Source organism: Monodelphis domestica, chromosome 3, assembly GCF_027887165.1.
Source record: "Monodelphis domestica isolate mMonDom1 chromosome 3, mMonDom1.pri, whole genome shotgun sequence".
Classification (NCBI taxonomy): Eukaryota; Metazoa; Chordata; class Mammalia; order Didelphimorphia; family Didelphidae; genus Monodelphis; species Monodelphis domestica.
Genome location: NC_077229.1, coordinates 479,930,252 through 479,949,608, shown reverse-complemented (window position 1 = coordinate 479,949,608; position 19,357 = coordinate 479,930,252). Strand labels below are relative to the sequence as shown.

General features: G+C 34.1%; 1 protein-coding gene across 5 annotated transcripts in view; it reads left to right on the top strand.

The window, feature by feature from the left end:
* Positions 1-19,357, top strand: part of ZNF608 (zinc finger protein 608) — a 318,252-nt gene that overhangs the window by 116,283 nt on the left and 182,612 nt on the right. For all 5 annotated transcript variants that reach the window (XM_007486483.3, XM_007486479.3, XM_056824697.1 and 2 more), the window contains one exon: positions 17,740-17,995. In XM_007486483.3, the coding sequence (XP_007486545.1) occupies positions 17,740-17,995 (256 nt within the window). The remainder of the gene's footprint in view (positions 1-17,739; positions 17,996-19,357) is intronic.

Sequence of the window (19,357 nt, the reverse complement as noted above, 5' to 3'; positions counted from 1 at the left end):
AGTGGATCAAAGATACCTGTCAGTAAGGTATAAAAAGACTGGAGAGGTAGGAGAGGTTATGAAGGCCTTTGAGTACTAAATAAGGCATTTTACATTTGTTCCTGGAGGCAATTGGAACCCTTTTTTGGAACCAAATTGATTAACCTGTGTTTTAGGAAAATCACTTGGTAACTGAAAGGAAGATGGATTCTAGTCAGGAGAGATTTCAGGCAAGCAGAACCACAAGAAGATTATTCCAATGAATCAAAATGATGATAATTTGCACCAGAGTGATGGTAGTGAAGAAGAGAAGGGAACATATTTAAGAGATATTGCAAAGGTGAGAATAGACTTTGGCAACAGATTGTATGAAGGTGCAGTGAGGCATAGTATATTCTGCTCCAGCCCCTCACTTTTACTCTATATGTGTCTCTCATTTTTAGTATATTTCTTTTAAGCAACACATTGATAGGTCCTCATTTTTCATCCTTTCTGCTATCCATTTTCTTCCCATGAGTGAATTAATTCCATTTACATTCAATATAATTGTTACTAGCTGTGCATTTTCCCCTATTCCCTTCCTCCACACTGTCATCTCCTCCCTTTCTTTCTCTTGCACCTTTCTCCTTACCTTTCAATTCTTATTCTATCCTCCTTTCTAGAAATATTTTCTTTATCCCCACAAGTGATCCTATTATTTTTGGATATGAGTTTGATTCTAAAAATCTCTCTTCTGTCTTGTCCTAAGAGTGCCTCCCTTATTCCCTTGCCTTAACCCCTTACATCTTGATGTCCGTCTAAGTATCCCTTGCTTCCCTTCGTTTACTTATCCCTTGCCCTTTGTTCTCATTATCCACCTTTGCCTTTTCTTATTTCCTGAGACCCACAAAGGGATGCCCCATTCTTCCCTTATCTCATCCCCATTCTTTCCGATTCCTCTGATTTTGAAGATTTTTTTATCCTTCTAATTGTGTATGTTGTTCTCTCTTTATCCAAGGTCTGATGAAAGTAGGGTTTTAGTACTACCAGTTCTCCATCCCCTTGTCTCCTTCTTTGTGGCAGTCCTCCATTCATTCCTCTTCCATATGAGAAAGCCATTCCACTCTAATTCCTCCTGGTCTATTCTACTACCATTTTAGCTCATTCCATTCCATTCACCTCAACCTTGTGTCTTCCATCCATATATGCCCCTTCAATATACCCAGGCAATATAATGCCATTCCCAGTAGTCATAGATGACATTTTTCCATAGAGTAATCAAACACTTTGATCTTTTGGACTGCTTCTGATTAGTCTTTCATTATCTTTATATGTTTCTTATAGATTGAGTGTTCTGTTGAGTTCTGGGTTTTTCTCCAGGAATAGTTGAAACTCCTTCAGTTCTTTTTTTACCTTTTATAGTTATGCTCATTTTTGCTAGATGTTATTCTTGATTGTAAGCCTAGTTCTTTTGCTCTGTGAAATGCTGTATTCCATGTTCTGTGTTCTTTTAGTATTGTATTTGCTAATTCTTGTTATTCTTACTATAGTCAATTTTTTTTCTTGTTCCTTATAGCAATTTCTCCTTAGCCATGGGGCTATGGAACTTGGCAATGATGTTCCTTTGCATTTTCATCTTTGGATCTCTTTGAAGTGATTGATGGATTCTTTCAAATTCTTTGTAAACCTCAGTTTCTGGAGTTTCTGGGCAGCTTTCCTTGACAACTTTTTCATATATGGCATTTAAACTTTTTTTTTGATTGTTAACTTTCCAGGAGTCCAACTATTCTTATATTATCTCTCCTTGATCTATTTTCCAAGTCAGTTGTTTTTATGATGATGTTTCATATTCTCTTCTATTATTTTGTTCTTTTGATTTTGCTTTATTATTTCTTCTTGTCTTAGGAAATTGCTAGCTTCCTCTTGACCAATTCTAGTTTTTAATACATTTTTTTCTTTTGTACATTTCTGGATCTCTTTTTTCCATTTGGATGATATTTCTTTCATAATTCTCTTGCATCTTATTTTTTTAAATTTTACTCAATCTTTCTCTTTTGGTTTTTGAGGTCTTTTTAAAGCTTTTCAAAAAAGTCTTATTGAAGTTTTTGCCACTTATTTTCTTTCTTTGCTGATTTTGAAGTATGTGTTTTTATTTCATTGTCCTCTGAGTTTGAGCTGTTCCCAATAATAACTATCAGTAGTTGAGTTCTTTCTCTTTTTCTTGCTCATTTTAATTTTAGTGGCCCAGTCAATAGACTTATTTGCTGGAGTTGGAGTCCCATTGGTTCCTATGTGTTGGAATATGCTATCTTGGGTTTTAGGATTTTTATAGTGTGTATTTGTTTTTCCTGTGTCCTATTTGTTTATTCAAGTTTTTATAGGCCTGAATTAGGTAGATGTACTCCCAGTTCCCTATTTAAGCCCTAGCCTGTGATTGACCTCAGGTGCTCCAACACACAGGCAGTTCTGACACTGCAATTGCTATCAGACAGTCCACCTTCCTCTGTGGCAGCAGTCAGGGACCACAACTGATGTGTCCTCAGTCTCTCAGCTACCAGTCACCAATGTGCATTCCTTTATTCCTCCTTGTCTACTGCCTCAGTCTAGGCTAGAACAGGTATCCACTCAAGCCTTCAAAGTCCCTTGTTTGTTAGCAGCAGGCTTTAGTTCCCTTTTCTTATTACCTGGTATCTATAGACTTTGTGGTCCACTCCTTCAATCCCCAACTGGAGGCCAGTTGAGATCTATAGAACCCAGGGAGATACAGTTACTCCCAGGACCCTTCTGCCTTTAGGTGTTCTCTTCCAGGATGCATGTTACAGGACTCCACAAACCAGGGGGAGTTCCTGCCCCCAAGGTATGCCTTGTTGATTTCACTCTGTTGTGTTCTTACCCTAGGGCCTATGACTTTGAGAGTGAGGCCAGAGAATTTGGAAACTTGCCTCTAATTTACCCCTGGATGTTTAGCTTCACTCCTTAATCCTGTTTGTTTTTGCTGTTTTTTTTTTTTTGCATTGATTCTGTGGAGTGATTTTTGGCTGTCTGTGGGATGTAGTAGGAGGTCGAGGAAGCTTCACACTCTACCCTGCCAACTTTCCACAATGCATCTTCCACCAAGATGTATTATTTCTTCTGTAAGCTTCAGATATCTCCCAAAATGGAAGGTTTCCAAATGAGTGTTACTAATTATGTCCGTAGATGAATACAAATAAATGCTATTACAACCACTACACCCAGAAGCTGTCAAGTAGAGGCCTTTTGATTCCTGGGGACAGCTTGATTACATTTCTAAGGAAAATTAAACCAAATTGGTGAGGAAGAACTATCCCATAGTGTTGGGAGAAGAACAGGCATCTCTGATAGGTATCTTGCTATCCCATTGTGACATAGATTTAAGGATATTCCAGAGGGCCTTCCTCTCTTTTGGTGCTTTCAGAGATTTTACTTGACAATTATCTTGGCAAAGACAAAAGGAAAAGAGTAGAAAACAATATTATAGATGCTGTCTACAAAAAGAGGAAAAATATGGAGAACAAAAGTCAGAAAATTTAAACTTTTCTTCCTGCATTTGGAAGGACCAAGTTTTAGATGTCAAATATCTGGTCTCTATATAAAGCAATAACACATTTTTGTAGTTTACAGTGGTTCTCCTAAGGCCAAGTGGTAACAATGAGTGGGAGTAGTACTAGGAACATCAGGACCAAAGCAGAGATGATGCTTGTTGCACTGTCACTCATTCTTCATTATATTTAAGGGTCACCTGTAGCAACGAGGTTATAAGTCTCTTACATACAACCTATCTTGCTATCTAAATTGACACTTAGGCTCTCCCTGCACTGAACACCCACTCACTATTCCCTGACTCACCCATCAAAACTTGCCACAATGGGGGGCAGCTGGGTAGCTCAGTGGATTGAGAGCCAGGCCTAGAGATGGGAGGTCCTAGGTTAAAATTTAGCCTCAGACACTTCCCAGCTCTGTGACCCTGGGCACGTCACTTACCCCCCATTGCCTATCCCTTACCACTCATCTGCCTTGTAACCAATACACAGTATTGATTCCAAGACAGAAGGTAAGGGTTTAAAACAAAACAAAACAAAAAGAACTTGCCACGTTGGGAAAATGATATGTTTTGTTCCCTGTAGAGGGCTTTAAAGTTGGGCTACCCTCTTCTACCACAAGATCTAAAGACTCCAAACTCATGTCCATCTAGGGACCCACAATTACCACCAATTTAGCTAGGGAATCCTTTTTCTTCCAAATATATTGCACATTTTACTGTTATGAAGTAACAGTTTTATCTCTCCCCTATTACTTCCCAGAAGTGGTACCCTTTTATCCCTCAAGCCCATTCTATAAGAGTTATAGATATCTGAACCCTCCTAGAAAAAAGGAAACCTTAAAATTAAGGGAGACTTGGACTATTTCTACAGGGTGTACTTGCACTCTGAGAGTGCAAGGACTTTGTACTAATTTTGCATGAAGAAATAAGAAATCAATGAATAGAATTAGATAGAATGATTTTTAAAAAGTTTATTCTTTTTCAGATACTTCTTCTGGGCCAGAGAACTCTTCATTCTGTAACAGGATTAATTTGTCATAGCCATATTTTCTGCGAGTCAGATATATGATGATTGTTGATTATCAGGGGTAAGCTTCTTGACCTAAAGTTGAAGAGAAACATTTTGTCTAGTGTTGATCATTTGAAGGCCACTTTCATTTCTTATTTCTTTTTTATTTCTTATTGGATAAGGATCCCTGTTGGGCAGAGCTAGCTATCTTGTCCTCAGGTCAGGGTCCCATGCCCAGTGCACCTTGGCATCACCACCCCAATATCCATATTCACAATAGAACCTCTCCTGACCTTTGGTTTTCTTGTAATGGGGCCAATGTGACTTATTATATTATGTCAATGATAACATACCCTGCAAACATCTGTATTCAGTAGGAGGCTTTGGCAAAATTCTTCTATTGTTTCATGTGAGCTGACCCATGGCCACTGATCTTCTCTACTCCATTCCGAAAAAGTTCTCTTATCTGTTGATACAATCTGAATCTTAACTCTTTGGAAAATGCATTAATCTCCCATCTCATCCTTAGGCTATCCCATTAATGGATAAATGAATACGGATATCCAATTGTATATCCCTTTCTCATAACAGATGGAGGAATTAGTGGATCAGACAAAGCAGTGTTTCTCAGGAGGACAGGAAGGTACCAGAATTAAGAAGGATCAGAAATAACTTTCTATAGAATGGGTGATTTTACCTGGGAATTGAGGGAAGTCAGGGAGAGTAATACAGATGTATGGAACAGTATGGGCCAGAGTTAAGAGAGAAAATTTCTTGTCTGAAGAACCACAAAAGTCCAATGTCACTGGATTACAGAGTATTTGGTGGAATGGGGGTGAGGAGGTATTTAAACACTAGAATAAGCTGTGAGTATGTGTTTTGGATATCTATATCTATCTTCTTGTCAAATTATGCCTTCTCTACTGGGGGAGTGGAGGAAGGTGAACCTGTGAATTTTTATCCAACAAACAAACTAATTTTAAAAAAAGAAAAGAGAAGACTCCAATTTGACCTGATAGGTGTCTTATAGCTCAGAAGGCAGAATTAGAAACATAAAAAGAAGTCAATTTAGGCTTGATTTCAGGGAGTGCTTTGTAAAATTAGAACAGTTCAAAAGTAGAATAAGTTGACTCCCTCTCCTGGGAGATATTACAGTAGGAATTTCTTTGTAGTTCAGATTAGATGACTATTGAGGTCCCCATGAATCTAAAATTCTATATTCTGTGATTTTTGAGCACCAACATAGCATTTTTTTCTGTCAATACCACACGTATAGTGTATACTTCATATTTGTGGAGTTGTTTCAAACTTAACATAGATTATTATTAATTACCTGATTTCATCCTTACTTTACATTTTCCTTCATACTTGGAATAGCTTCTTACCATATCCCTTTCCTATTGAAATTGCACCCTTTCCATGTACAACCGTTTACCTTAAGTTCAATGAAATTCGTACATTTTGTTATATAATTTTGTTTACTTACCCTAAGTTATTTTTTGTTTACCTTAACCCAGTTTCCAGTTGTTTCTTCTAACCTTAGAATGTAATTAGAAAGAGCCTGGAAAGCTCTGGCTACATTGGGTAAGTCTATGATGATATAGCTCCTTCAACTCTTAAAATATATGAAACTGTTGGAACTGGAAATACATTGCTTCTTAGATCTAATCCTCCTTGTTGTGCAGACTTACTAATCCTTCCTTTCTTAATCATACCTCTAGAGGTCTTAGGAAATGAGGCAAATTATGTCTAACCTGTATAGTATATCCAGTTTGAACAGGTACCCTCCTTGAGTTGGGTGTAATATGAACCCCTGTCTTACTGGCACTTTGCATCTTTGAATTGCTTTTATATTCTTTATGTAGTTAAGTAACTGATTCGTGAATTGGAGGCTTTGTTTCCTCCCATATCCAAAAGCTATGAGACCAACTCACTTAAGGTTAGATCTATATAATTGTAGTAACTGGCAAGATAGATGAGAAATATGTACTAATTGGTTGAAGTAAGTAGCCAGGGAATGGAGACAAAAACTCCAAGTCACTTAACTATAGACATTGGCTCATGTGATGAGCCAAGTCCCACTCAAGCCAAAATGGTACCTCAGGTTTGAGATTATAATAAAACTGTATATTCTTTTAACATGTAATGTTTAACATAAAATGATTTACTTAGTCATAGAAGTGGAAAGATATTCAGAGTAAAGAAGATATTCATCAAGGACTAAAGATTGATTTACCTGGACATATGTCTCCATGCTGCTCATGGTTATCTGATCAAAAGCCCGAGGGCACACTTATTGTGAACTGACTTTTTTATATCTAAGTCAGCAGAATGCTACCTGTATCAATGAACTAATCCTTTAGTTCCCTGAATCAATTAAGTATTGAGGACAGATCACATATCTTAAGTAAAAATTAACACAGTCTGGGAGTGGCTGGATCTTCAAATATTGGTTGCTCCCACTACAGTCCTTGGGTTAGGGTCACCATAGCCTTTACTCTACATGAGAATAATGCTTCATTGGATCAAGAGTGCATCCTGTTAATATCTGGGGAGATTCAAGGGCAAATCTCAAAGGAGTTTACTTAAGAAGTTAAAAAATTCAGCTTATACAACTGTTTCTTGGTTTTTATTGATCACTATGGGGGGTGGGAAGCACTGAAATACTCTAATAAGAGGGACGTGAAAATAAAAATGAACAGTGAATGTAAATGGCATTCTGGAACACTTGGAACTTCTCAGGAATGAGAATTTAAAGTTGAAGGCCAATTCGTAGACCTATTCATTGTCCAGTTGAGGAACCAGTTTTTGGACTTTGTTTGAAGGGGAGAGAGGAATTTTGAGAAGAGATCGTAGGGATACAAAGCTTGGTCTGATTTAGGTAGATGCCCAGAACAAGCTTAGGGTAAGAATCATACAGAGCAGAGCTGAATACTCTAGAAGAAATTCAGATAGTTTTGGAAGAACATGATCAAGATTCAGGAAAAACAGCACCCCAGAATGATGATTGAATAATGTATTGAGTTGGATTACTGAGTTAAGTAGAGTTCCTATAATTAGCTCAAGTAACATTGTTTCATCACATTAATCCACAGTTTTCTGTGGCAAAGAGAAGGGAATAGATTAGGCGGGGGAATTGTAACTAATTGATTTTCAGAGGAGAATTTTCCCCATTTGCCATTTCCCAAATGGTGCTCAGCTGAAATGATAGGCCATCCTGGGTCTATGTCCTGAATACTTCCTCTTGAAACTATACTCAATTGATTCTTGGTTCTCTTCCAGAATAAAGGTTTGGGATTTGTGGAATAGTGAGAAAAAGTCCTCTGTTTTGAGAGGAATGTGGTCTCAATACTGGCAAAAGGGCACCCAGTATATTAGCCACCATCTTCAAAGGGAACTGATTCATGTCAGAATAGCAGACCCATTGAGTAGTAAGTACAGCCAGGGCAAATAATTCCACATCCTCAGAGTCACTCATTTAGTGCAGTTTATCAGAATAAAGCTTTATTTCTGAAACCATATCTCATTCTCTTTTACCTACAGGTCAAAATTATGAATCTCTCATGCTGTTTTGTTTTGTTTTAAATAATGAAATACTCCAATTTGGATTATAATTAGAAATCATCTCTACTAATTACTAAATTCCTTGAGAAATTCAGACTATCATGTCTAATCCTTGTAACCTCATTGATCAATATAATATATTAGACATATTAGGTCTTTGCTATATTGAATTTCCTTAATGGTAACAATAAAGTATAACAGTCAAGATGGAGGAGTGGGGAAAGTATAGATGTGATTGACTCCCATAACTGCTCCACAAAGAGTTAGAAAATATACACAATTTATTCCTGAATAGTAAAACTGAGGAAAAAACACACAATGATACATTTTTGAGCCCAGGTTGTTATAGGTAGACACATTGCTTTATACACACTAGGGTCTAGCTAATGATAGAGGATTTTAGTGAAAGAGAGTGAAGACAGTATACCCAAGAAAGATGTCCCAGGCCCATATAGAGAAACCTCACTTTGTGCAGGCTTTAGGAATAGGTGCTAACTGGTAGTTCTGTCACTCACTGCTCAGTTCCTGGATATAGTAATAGGGTGAACTGAGGAGGGAATCAGTACTTGAGGTCTTATTCTAAGATTAAAAATGGTAGCAGATCTTAGTTATAGCATTGACTATTGTGAAATCCTGCAACAGAATAACCAGATCCAAACCCACATCAGGAAACTATAGTGCTCAGATTTAGAGGGCAGTGATCAGATTTTTCCCTGAATCAGACCATATTGTGAGCTCTGAAAGCTTGTACTTCTTTAGCCTGAACTATTCCTGAGATCTTGTAATAACAATCAAAATACCCAATGAAAATGGCAGAATCCAAGAGAGTACAAATTCATCCTGATGTTTCCTCCAGAACTTCTTAAAACCCAGTCCTGACTTAAAAGTCCAAAGTTAGGAAGAAAGCTGAATAAATGTACAATAAAAAAAGAAATCCCTCCATAGAGAGCTGTTGTGATAGACTCCCAGAAGAAAAGACTGACTGAAAAATTTCTACAATCAAAGCCTCAAAGAAAAACACAGTTGAGAAACGAGTTTAACTGACTCCTGGAAAAGAGGAAGCAAGAGCTTTTAAAAATGCTAAAAATAAAAAAAAAGTTTTAAAACATAAAATGCTAAGACTAGAGAAAAATGGTAAAAGAAATGAGAACTGTGGAACAATGAATAAAAGCATTAACAGCTTGGCACAAGAGAAATAAAAATGGAAATTGCAATATAACAGATAGAAGTTAATGACTCCATGAGGTCATAAGGAATATTAAAACAAGTCAAATGACTGAAAGATGGAAGAAAATATATCTTATTTTAAAAATAATTGATGTGGAAACTCAAAACAAGAAGTGTGATTTAAGCATCATTGGATAACCTGAAAGCCACTAGAGTAATAGAGTAAGTCTAAAAAGACGGAGCACCTGGCAATGGTTTCGTTATGTTTTGATTATCTTAAAAAAAAAGAATGGAAAGGGTTGGAAAAAGGAATAGACTGGATGGGAGGGGTAGGCAGAAGAGAAACAAAGTATGAGGGGGCATTTATCTTACTTCACTGAGGTTTTTAGGTATTTGACTATAAACAAGGAGGAAGATGTGGGGTGAGCAAGTGACATTTGATCCCCATTCTAATTTGAGCTAGTCAAAGAAAGAATAGATTGAGAACAGAAATAGAAGGCACTCAAAAGGGAAAGGGGAGAAGAGAAGAGAGTGATAAGACAGACGAGTGATTAACAGAGATATTTTTCCCAAGTCCAACGAACCCTAAAGAGGATGGCCTTTCAAAAGAAGCCTAAAAGAGAAGAAAGAAAAAGAATCTATGGTTAGGCATTGGGTGAGGGAAAGAGGAGAGAGAGAAGAGACCAGCAGATTCCACCAATTCTATAAGACTGAGGCTGATCATATTCCTCTCTTACCACTCTGTTCTTTATAAAAAGGGGAATGGAAATAGAAGAAAATATATAGAGGATTGAGAGAAAGAGACAATAATAATTATTATGAATGTCAACAAGATGAATTAATTCACAAAATGGAAGCAAGTAAGAGAATAGACTAGAAAGCAGATTCCAATAATGTTTTTGACAAGTAATAGTTTAAATATAAAGATTTGCATAGCATTAAAATAATATGAAGCAAAATCTATTATGCTTCAGCTAAAGTTGGAAAGGCAGGGGTTGGTAATCATGATCTTAGGCAAGACAAGAACAAAAATAGAATTAATTAAAAGAGGTAAACAGGGAAACTACATTTTGCTGAGAGGTATCATAAGGAATGACAATATAAGTATTCACCATCTATATGTACCAAATGGTATAACATCTAAATACTTAAAGGAATAGTTAAAAGAGAATCACAGAGAGAAATAGATACTACAACAATAGATTAACTTCAAGTTTACTCCTCACAGATATAGATATGTCCAAAACAAACAAAAAAGAAGAGAAGATCCTCAATGAAATGCTACAAAGTTAGATATTATAGAGTATTGTACAATAATCTGGAGATTATATTTCCCAGCTATTCTTGAAGCCCTTATAAAATCTGACCATGTATTGGCACATAAAAATCCCACAAAAATTCATGAAACCACAAATACTAAACACATCATTCATGGACTTCAATAAAAAAAATTTTGAATAAAGTCTAATGAATAAACATTCAAAATTAGAGACCAAGGAACTAAGGAATGAGTTCTTCAAGGAATAGATTGGACAAATATTTAATAATTTCATTAAAGACAATGACAGTAATGAGGTTATATACCAAAATTTTGGGAATGTAGCCAATGTATTTCTTATGAGAATATTTGTAGCTCTACACACTTTCATCAATAAAATAATGATCAGATTAATGAATTGGGAATGCACCTTAAAAAAAACAACTATGATAACCAACAACTTAGAAATTTAAAAAAACAACTAACAACTTATAAATTGTGCAAAGAAGAGATTAGCAAAAAATATATTGAATTAATAAATAAAACTAGATGTTATTTAAAAAACTCAAAAAAGTGGACAAACTTTATTACCTAACTTTAAAATGAAGAAGTAAATCAAATTTAAATACTAAAAAAGGAAAAGGTATTTTCAAAACCACTGAAGAAATTGTTAGAAACTTTCATGCATTTATATGCTGATAAGACTTAAATGAAATGGGTGAATATTTACAAAAGGCATATAAAATGCCTAGCATAATAGAAATTGGAGGACAGCCTAGTCTCAGAAAGAAACATTTAACAAATCACAAGTGACTCATCAAAGGGGCGGACCAAGGACCATATGGATTTACAAGAAAGTTTTATAAATCATTATGAACAATTAATTCCATTACTACCAAAGCTGTTTGAAAAAAATAGGAAGAAGTCTATCAAATTCACTTAATGATAGAAACATGTCTTGATATCTACACCAAGAAGAATGAAAACAGAGAAATAAAACTGTTTATTAAAGAAATTACAAAAATACATATCTAGGTTGGTTTTATACTAGGGATGAAAGATTTGTTCAATATTAGGGAAACTTTTACTATAAATCAAGAACCACATAAGTCAATAAGTTCAGAAAAAAACCTTTGACAAAAATTCCTATTTTTAAATAGAAAACAGAAATAAATGGATTTTTCCTTGATGTGATAAATAGCATATGAAATGAAGAGTCAACATTATTTGTAATGGGGATAAAATTGAACTTTTTCTTTTTTTTTTTCTCTTTAATTTTTGAAAGGTGGGAAGACATCTTTCTAATGACATCAAGGGTAAAGTGAAAGATATATATATATATATATATATAAATATATATATATACATAATCAGTATTGATTTTCAGTGTTGTGCTAGAAATCTTAGCTTCAGGAATAAAATGAGAAAAATAAATAGAGGGAATAAATATGAATAAAGAGGAAATAAAATGATTGTTTTTTACAGGTTTTTTACAGTTGGTTTGACTCAAGAACCTTAAGCAACTAAAATATTAATTAAAATAATAGCTTTAGCAAATTTGAAGGATATAATTATAGTCACACAATCATGAGCATTTCTTTATATTACCAACAAAATCAAGTAAGATAAAGAAATTCCATTTAATAACTACAGAAAGTAAAAAATACTTGGCATTCTGTTTAAAACCTTCAAAAGAATGCTATGAATACAATTATATAACCCTCTTTACACATTTCAAGACAGATACAGTTAATTGGACAGGTAGTTTTTTCATGGATAGGGCAAGCTTATTGAGCAAATCAATACAATTATTTATTAATTTGTAATTAATAAAATTAATAATATTATCTTTAAGGTAATTTAGTTGTTCAGTTCTGTGCCAGTCAACTTACCAAATAATTTAATGGAAATGATGAAAAAAAACCTGGAAATGAAGGAAACCTAGTAGTATTATGTCCCCAAATATATAGTAATCATTAGAGCAATTTTATGCAAGGTAAGAAATACATTGCTCATTGGAACATATCAGGTACACAATAAATAGGAGCAAGAGAACATTGTGACCAGTAGCTTAATAAACCCAAAGATTCCAACTATTGTAGTAAGAATATACAATTTCACAGAACTGTTAGGAAATCTAGAAAGATGCCTGACAGAAACTAGTCATATCATCTCAAAGAGTATGCCAAGATAAGCTTCAAATGCCTATGTGATATAAAAAGTGTAATATAAAGATAGCATCACAAATAATTTAGAAGATCGACAACAGAATTAACTTTTCAGGTCTTTTCATAGGTGAAGTGTTCAAGACCAGATAAAATGGATGATTTTGATTATATGTATTTAAAATATCTTTGCACAAGGCAAAACTAATTTAGCTAAAATTAGAAGAGAAGCAGACAAAAGGGAAAATATTTTTACTAAAGTTCTCTGTTAAAGGATTAATTTAAAACATGTATATGCATACATATGTGTGTGTCTATATGTACATATGTGGAACTGGTTAAGACATATAAGAAACACTCTACAATTGATAAATAATCAATAAGCAGTTTTTGAAAGAAGAAATCTTATCTATCAGTAGCCATATGAAAAAGAGCTTCCTAATCACTGATAATTAGAGAAATATAAATTAAAGCAGATATTAGGTTCCACCTTACACTTATCAGATCTGTAAAGTTGACAAGAAAATGACAATGACAGATACTGGAGGGTTTGTGGCAAAACAAGTGCATGAATGTATTGTTGATAGAACTGTGGACCTGTCTAGCCTTCCTGGAAAACAAGGTAGACCTGGACCCTCAATGCATTAAGTTCTCTATGGACTCTTTTTTAACAGTAATATTAGTTCTGTACCCCAAAGGACTCTAAGAAAGAGCAAAAGAAACCTTGTGCAAAATATTTATAGCAGCTTTTTGTGGGGGAGGATGTGGTAAAGAATTGGAAACTAAGCAGGCACTCATCACTGGTGAGTGACTGAACAAATGAACAATGAATGAACAAGTGAACTATGTGACTAATGGACTGTTATTGTTCTATAAGATATGGTACAGGGAAAGGTTTCAGAGAAAAGTGGGAAACCTCGTATGAATTGATTCAGAGTTTGGAGAGCAGTATCAGGAGAATAATTTATACAATAATAGCATTATAGTAAAGATAAATAGCTTCAAAAAACTTTAGAAATCTGATCAATGCAGTGTCACCTATAATGATTCTAAAAGTTTCATAATGAAACATGCTACTCATATCCAAACAGAGAGGTAATATTATTTGAACATTAAGACATACTTATTTCTGGACATGTTCATTGGGAGAATTTGTGTGTAACAGGAATTTTATTTTTCTTTTTTTCTCAGTAGGGAGATAGGGAGAGAAGGAAGATTTTTCCCGATTGAAAAATAAGTTCAATTTTATCCCTTTCAAAAAAAGGAAAAAGGAAAAAAAAAGGGTCTTTTTCTACTCATTTTAGATAGATGTCCCAAACCCAGTATTTCACGTAGTCTTTAAATACTGGTCACATGGAATAGATATGGAACTATTCATGGGATAGTAACTACATCTCTTCTGGTTTTGCAGTGAGAATGAAAATGGGGAGGGAAGAGAGGAAATACCATATAAATTATTACACCCATTGCCAGTCATTGAATGCTTCCTCCACTGATGCAGATGAAGCAAAAGGCAACAATATTAAAAGAACACATGGATTTTACACAAGACAAAGCAGTTGACCTCGAAGACAAGAGGCACAGAGATAATAAGAATCATACATCTCCCAGAAGACTATACATCTGAGAACTTGAATTCCGTTTAGCAAGAAATGGTACAATTACCAGTCCAGAACTTTTAAATATAGAAAACACAGTACTGTTCAATTTCTTTCATCACTTCCAGAGGAAAAAAAAATCATGCTTAAAAATCTTAGGCAACTACTGGTTAAATTTCAAAATTTTAGTAACAAACAAATTTTGCAAGTATTTAGGAGAAAGACCTTCAGATATTAAGGAATGCCAGTTCAAATAACCCATGATAACCCTATAGTCTTGGAAATAAAGACAAAAGAATGGAATAGTATATTCCAAAAAGAAAGGAGTTAAAGCTGCTACCAAAAATAACATATCCTACAAAGCTTAACCCAATCATCAAGGAAATAATTTGGACCTTTATCAGAAAAGAAGCATTTGAATCATTCTTGGGAAACAACGACAGCAGCAGCAGCAACAATAACAACAAGAGAGGTGAGCTAAATATTTGATTTGCATACACTTCAAATGAATGAATGAATGAAAAAGCGTTTTAAGTCCTTACATATGTGTCAAGCAATAAGCACCAGGGATACATTTAAAAAAAAATGAGATAGTCTCTAACTTCAAGAAAGACATATTTTTAATAAAGGACAGAACATATGAGAAAGTTCATCTTTGGGGCATTATGACAAGGTTTAGGAATATAGAAGATGCTGTGGCAAGTTTGCTACAGAAACAAGAAACAAGTTGGATGGTTTGTGCTTAAAGCATCAGGGCAACACTTGGTCAGCCAGGGATTTCTTATTGCTTAGCTTATTATTGTTACTGAGGAAGGTGGACATTGTGGGTCTTGCCACTGTTTTAGGTGAAAACAGTTCTTCACCTTTGTGGTAAAGAACAAAGCTTGCAGTTTTGGGAGAGAATAAGGCCTATAAGGAAAAAAAAAACCAACAACCCCAAATCCAAAAAACCAAACACAGTATCAAAGCAGCATAAGTAAATTATTTGTAGGGCAAAGTGTTGACTTTAATGAGGTAGGCAGAAAAATCAATAATAAGAAATAAAACTGAAATGTATATGGATTAAACAGCTCAATTAAATTATAGTGGAATGATAGAAAAAACAAAATCCAATAAATTGTTGAAAATGAGAAATATGTAAAATAACAAAGATAGATGCAGATTAAGAAAAGCACAAAAATATATTATTTGCATAACTTTTGTACTTAGAGGATATGTGGTACTATGGGGAAGATTGAGAAATCACACATATAAAAATAGCATCAATAAACAAAAGACACAAAAGTTTTTGATGAATAGAATCCATGCAAAATACTTGAAAAGTTTGTTATCCTGTTTTAATTGTCTTCTTTATTCTTTAAAAATGTTATTGCAACATTGCAACTTCTTAAGTTAGATAAACACTGTATTAACTTATAGATATTCTTCCTAGATTTTCCCTCTTCATTTATCAAGTTAGTTCTTGAAGTATATATACATCGTTGTGAACTTTGATCTACATTAAGTTGCATCTACATGAAAATTTAAATCATTGAATTTAATGTTTCAACTTCTAAATGAGTTCCAGGGCATTGTGGTTAAAGATAAATAATGTAGAACAATAAAAAAAACACTGAACTAAAAAACTTTTTTTGGTAGATTTGAAAGGAGGAAATTAAAGTTCCTTTAATGGGCAGATAGATGGATGAAAGACTGCTCTCTTAAATTATGAATCTTCACAACTAAATTAATATCAGTTTATCATCTTAGTGGAATGCAAACTGTAGAGAGTTTCTACACTCATGAAAAAGATTCAGCTGATTACTTCAATTGTTTAAATCAAAGCTCATTTCATTATATATACACACATAATTTTTACACAGAATTTGTACAGTATGTCTATGAATTCTTGGGAAATATGTTAAAAAATATAAATTGTAAAGAAAGGCTGAATTTTACCTATTAGTTTTTCTATTAGGGCTTATTAGTTACATATGCGATTTAAGATGCTAATTGAAAGAACATGCTTCCTTTTGCATTTTTAAAAAAAATAATTGATAGCTATTTGTCAAGATTAAATAATGTGACAGTTAGCCGCAGTCCTTGAGATTGTAAATGGATTTTAACGGCTGTACAGCTAAACACTTAATGTTTATACATTTACGTCTTTTATATATAGGCTTTGCTACAGTAAAAATCCCAGAAAAGCACTGTGGCACAGTGGATATTAGAGGTGGCCTACTGATTTAGGAAGATATGAATTGAAAGTTGACTTCAGATATATACTTCCTATGTAATTCTGGACAAGTTACTTAACTTCTCAGTATCCTAAACCATTCTCTAAGATTATAAATTATAGAACAGTAAGTAACAGTATTGTTAGAAGGAGTTTCCCTACTGGGAGTTCCTTATTTAAGTAAAAATACAGGTCTGGTTCAAATAAAAAAAATGATATCCTCATGTTGGTAATTACTTTGCTTCTCACATGAAATCTGATGGGAAAGTGTGTGTGTGTGTGTGTGTGTGTGTGTGTGTGTGTGTGTGTGTGTGTGTGTTGTGTTTATCTGTAAGGTGTATGAGTGCCTGCATTCATGCTTATAAAGTATTCCAATTTTCTAGGAAAGAAGAGGAAAGTTTGACTGATAGTCTATATGTTTTATCTATTAAGTATCTCTTCTGTGCTAAGCATTGTGCTAGTATTTTTTGAATTCTTCATTAACAATTCAATTTAAAAGACACTAGGAAGATAGAGAAGACCTTCAGCTCACAATGTCCAGAACCTGTTGGAAACGTAAACAGGGATATTCCATTTACTACATGTCTTCAGTTAATTGGGATTTGCTTTTGGCCAAATGAGCAAAATAAAGCTGGAAGAAATCCCTACAAAATGGTTTTTAATATTATTGATAATGTCTACAGAGATTACTAATAGAATTTCTATATTAGTATAATTATAGATGTATATATTTCTGCAACGGAGGTGATTAATTTGTGAATTAATGCATGAATGTATGTCTTCTTTGGAACTTAAACATGCTTCTAATTAATATTTTACCTATCTGGATGTCAGGTGTTCATTAAAGATTCTCATAGTGATATCCAAGAAACATATTGTACCTTTTTTTTTTTCAAAATGAATTTTTCCTTTAAAAGATGTGGAGGTGAGGCATTTTCATTTTGCAGTGCTTATTTTCATGCTGTTGAATTGTAAAGACATATTTGACAAATTTTGAGAAGCTAGTCTGTATAATTCAAACTTAAATGAAAACTTAAAACTTACTGGACCTTGTTTAGCATAAAGAACATAATATTTGTACCTTTAATCATATGTTAGGTTGTAGCATCATTAAGAACATTCAAAATGTATTTGAGGTATCAGTGGGAGTTTTGAAAACGGATCTGTTCCAATACAATTATAGTTATTGCTTGTAGTGAATTACCTACTCAGCTCCATTGCAGTAAGCATGTCTATTTTTCAGGTTGACTCCCTGTTTACAGTGCCAGCACCACCTCCACCAGTTTCCAGTAGCATCACGCCTCAGATTCTGCCTTCCTACTTTTCCTCATCTTCATCCAATATTGCAGCCCCAGTGGAGCAGCTTTTGGTACGGACTCGTTCAGTGGGTATTAATACATGTGAAGTTGGAGTAATAACTGAGCCTGAATGTCTGGGACCCTGTGAACCTGGGACCAGTGTGAATTTGGAAGGGATTGTGTGGCATGAAACTGATGAAGGTAAATTTCTTTTTAGTTTTCGATTCCCTTGTCTTTGCTATATAGATATTTATCTGTAAGAGAATTTATTGTTTGTATTGGGAGGAAAGATAAGTGACTTTTGCCATCATTTGGTTTTATTTTTATAGAAAAATCTTTGCTTTTTTGTTTATGATTGTTTTTATCTGAAGAATTAAATGTTAAAGGGGAGAGATGACTTCATTCTTATTTATTCAGATGAATATGTCAAAATGTGGTGGATTTTTAAAAAATTGGTATCTCTATTTACAATCTATATTGAAAGGGGTCACTAATTAACATTGGCCACAGAAGTATCATTGATATGTTTGGTTTATGCACAAAAGTAATGGAGCCATGAATAGTAGATTTATTTGGAAAGAGGCTTGGCCTTGGAATCATATCTGGGTTCAAATGCTACCTCAGCTATTTACTAGCTATGTGACAAGGGGCCAGTCACATAACCTCTAAAAGAACTTTAGGTTCCTTATCTATAAAATGGGGATAATAAACCTTTCACTTATCTACTTTGCCAAGATGTTGTGATGAAGTGCTTTTTAAACATTGAAGTACTATGTGCATAAGTTATTTGTTTTTTGACCTGTTACCATTGTTCTACATACAATTTCCTGAATTCTAGCTAATAATCTTCCAGATGCAAACCAAATTGAAGTTATAAATAGAAATGGGAGAGATAGACTTCAATGAATTATATTTATATTAGCAGATCAGAAATCTAAATTCAGCCCACTCCAAAATCTGATTACAGTGAAAAAAAGAGGAGTGGGATAGGCAATGGATGTTGGTGATACATAGTTAAGGGAATATTGATGAATTCAGACAATTTGCAAAAGAATGAAAAATATGAATGAGAAAAATAAAAGAAATAGTAAAAAATTAACAGCTTTTGCTTTTTGCCTCAAAATAGTCATGAGATTTTAGACTCCCAGATACATATGATAAGGGATTGAGGAAGAAAAGGGAAGATAGTCTTTAGTACAGGCAATGGTAGGAAAAATTGATAAGGATTTTTACATATAAATTAGGGTAAAGTTCCTTAAATTATGGAGACAATTTAAAGAATCATGGGAATAGTAAGTACCTATTTGCTCAACTGTATAATTTGTTTTTTGCTTCAGAATGTGGTTTTCTACTCACATTTGAATATGACTATTTCTAATTTGGCCATACTTTTAAAATAAAATAATGATGATATACTGTAAAGAACTCAAGAAGAACTGAGAAATTCTCCAATTTATCCTGTCTTGATGAACCTTTGTAGTGGATACCATTTAGGAGATATACTTGGGAAAATTAAAGGTTCCCTAAGTTTTTCCATTGATCCAAGGAGATATTTAATTGTTT